At 30.9% G+C, this 2,585-nt stretch overlaps 1 protein-coding gene across 1 annotated transcript; it reads left to right on the forward strand.

The window, feature by feature from the left end:
• Positions 1-718: 718 nt before the first annotated feature.
• On the forward strand, positions 719-2,056 carry LOC101498554 (uncharacterized). Its single transcript, XM_004489216.4, has one exon. It carries the CDS (start codon positions 745-747, stop codon positions 1,609-1,611), a length of 867 nt encoding a protein of 288 aa, XP_004489273.1. The 5' UTR covers positions 719-744; the 3' UTR covers positions 1,612-2,056.
• Positions 2,057-2,585: the final 529 nt, after the last annotated feature.

Here is a 2,585-nt window from a genome sequence, read left to right on the forward strand (position 1 = left end):
CTCCCATTCCTAAGATTACCATAACATCGCAAAGTAAAATACTTAAAATATATCTATTTAATCCAATTTTAGTTAAAAATTATTGTACATGAAAAGTACTAATTTTTTTCTTCAGTAAACTAACATAATTAAGATCTACAGCCTCCTTATAGCATCTTCAATACACGTCTTTGTTCATTTCATCACATTTACAACTCATCATGTTCATTTTAAGAATCGTATTGTTTATTTATATATATAAATACAAATATGTAATATTATATATAAATAAATCATTTGTAAAAAAATTTGTATATATATTCATCTATATCTCTGACTTAGTTTATTTATTTATTTTCTTGAAAGTACATGTTTAATTTCTTTGTTATGCTACTCGTTATTCTTTGAACGTCTTGTTGGGATAAATTATATTTTTAATTATAATGTTGCCTTTTAAAAAAAATTCATTCCTAAGAAATATTTCCAAAATTTAAAGGGTGTAATAACTTAAGTACCAAAATGAGTTCTATTAATTCATGTATTAAGTAGAAAATAAATAAAGCGTCATGCCGTCATCCATGATTATAAAGTATATGATTTGTTTAATAAAATAAATAATTAACGTAATGTTTAACACACACGTTGTTGGCTGCTCTTTCCATCTTCCTTGATACACTCAACCTCGTATACTTATACTATAAATAACACACAACCAACTCAATTTTCATAACATAAAAACAAAACTTAAAAACGAAACACACGAAAATGGAAAAACAACTACACGAAGAAAGTGCAATGGACTCGTTCGTGTGTCCAAGTTTCAGCACTTATTCTACTAATAACGTAAACGACATTGCGGATCAAGTCACACAAGAAAACGACACCTCACACTCTCAAAACGACACCAACCAAAACGACAACGACGATTTCGAATTCGTCGCGTTTCGTAAGTCTTCAGATGAAATTTTCTTCGATAGTAACCGCTACATCTCCGCGACTCACGACGGTTTCCCGATCTTCAACAGAGATATCAGTGGAAGATGGAATTCCGATGCGGCGGAGATTCGAATTTCGTTTGAGAAATTGTTAATCGGCGACGAGAAGAAGAGTGGCGAATCTCGCGATTCGCAATCGTCGTCTTCGTCGGAAGTCGGTGGCGATCTGCTTGCGGTTTCGCCGGATATGTATTGCTTGTGGACACCGAAATCACCGGCAGTTTCGCCGATGACTTCACCGATGGCTTCTCCGTCGAAATGCAACAAGAGTAATTCGACTGGTTCATCTTCGAATTCGTCTTCTTCGAAGAGATGGAAGTTTCTGAGTTTACTCCGACGAAGTAAAAGTGACGGAAAAGAATCGTTGATTATGTTGAATTCATCATTAGGGTTTAAGAAGGGAGAAAAAGAGAAGAATTCGAAGGAACATTCCGACAAGAGCAAAATTCCTAATGTTGCCGGAAAACAGATTCCGGTGACGGTTAAGAAAGTTCCGGCGCCGTTACCGGCAATTGAAGCGTATTATGGAAGAAAGAAAGAGACGAGGAGAAAATCGTATTTACCGTATAAACAAGAGTTAGTTGGTTTTGGCGTTGATTTCAATGCTTTTGGAAGAAGTTTTGCTTTTCACTCTTGACTAATTTTTATTTATTTTTACTTCAAATTTTAACTATATTTACATTAGGACTATACGTTAATTTTATAAGGTATTGTTATAGATTCAGTTTTGGAGTAGAGAAATATTTAAAAATGAGAGTGAAATTTTGGTAGTTTTTTTGTTTTCGTGTTTGATGTTAAATATTATAATGTCTTTTAACTTTTGAATCATCATCCATGAAAAAAATGTGTGAAAAAATAGTACATGGATTATGATGAACATGATTTGACACAAATGGTATATACTCAATTATTTAGTTGGGATTAATTTGGTCCTAACTAGAGTGTATACAAAATTCTATATACTAGCAAGTGTTGGTATGTATGAATTTCAATTAGGATGAATTTTGTCTTGGTTATAAAAAATAGATTAGGATGTACTTATTTGTCATTTTGTGTGGGATTGAGAAAAAAATCATTAACCACTTTTTAGTCTTTCATTTTCTTAATTTTGAAGGAAATTGAGAAATTATTAGATCAAATAATATATAGAATATAGCTTCAACATCCAATAAGCAGAATTTAGTTTAATAATGGATTCAAATTGCTTAAGCTTAAAGACCATAATTATAGTTTCTTAAAAATTAGTCTATAGTAATTTATAAAATAAAAATATTTGATAGTGATGATGAAAATATTTTGTTAAGTCACATGTTAGTATTTTTCAATAAATGATACTTGAATATTATATCATTATTCCTTTTAGGTTAGCCAAAGTAATGAATTGACACAAAGGTGAATGAATAGAGTTTGAGTTGGATTTGTCACAAACTAAACAACCTCTTGAAAGGGGTTAATGAAAATGAAAGAGAGGTTGTAAGACTTTTGAATGAAGCATGAAAAGAACTTATAATGCAATGATGAAAATGTTGACTAGAAATACAATAAACATTAATATATTATTACTCGATTCCTTTTTATGTTTGTTGGTTTAATTGTTTTGCACACACACCA

The sequence above is a fragment of the Cicer arietinum genome, chromosome 2, assembly GCF_000331145.2.
Source record: "Cicer arietinum cultivar CDC Frontier isolate Library 1 chromosome 2, Cicar.CDCFrontier_v2.0, whole genome shotgun sequence".
NCBI lineage: Eukaryota > Viridiplantae > Streptophyta > Magnoliopsida > Fabales > Fabaceae > Cicer > Cicer arietinum.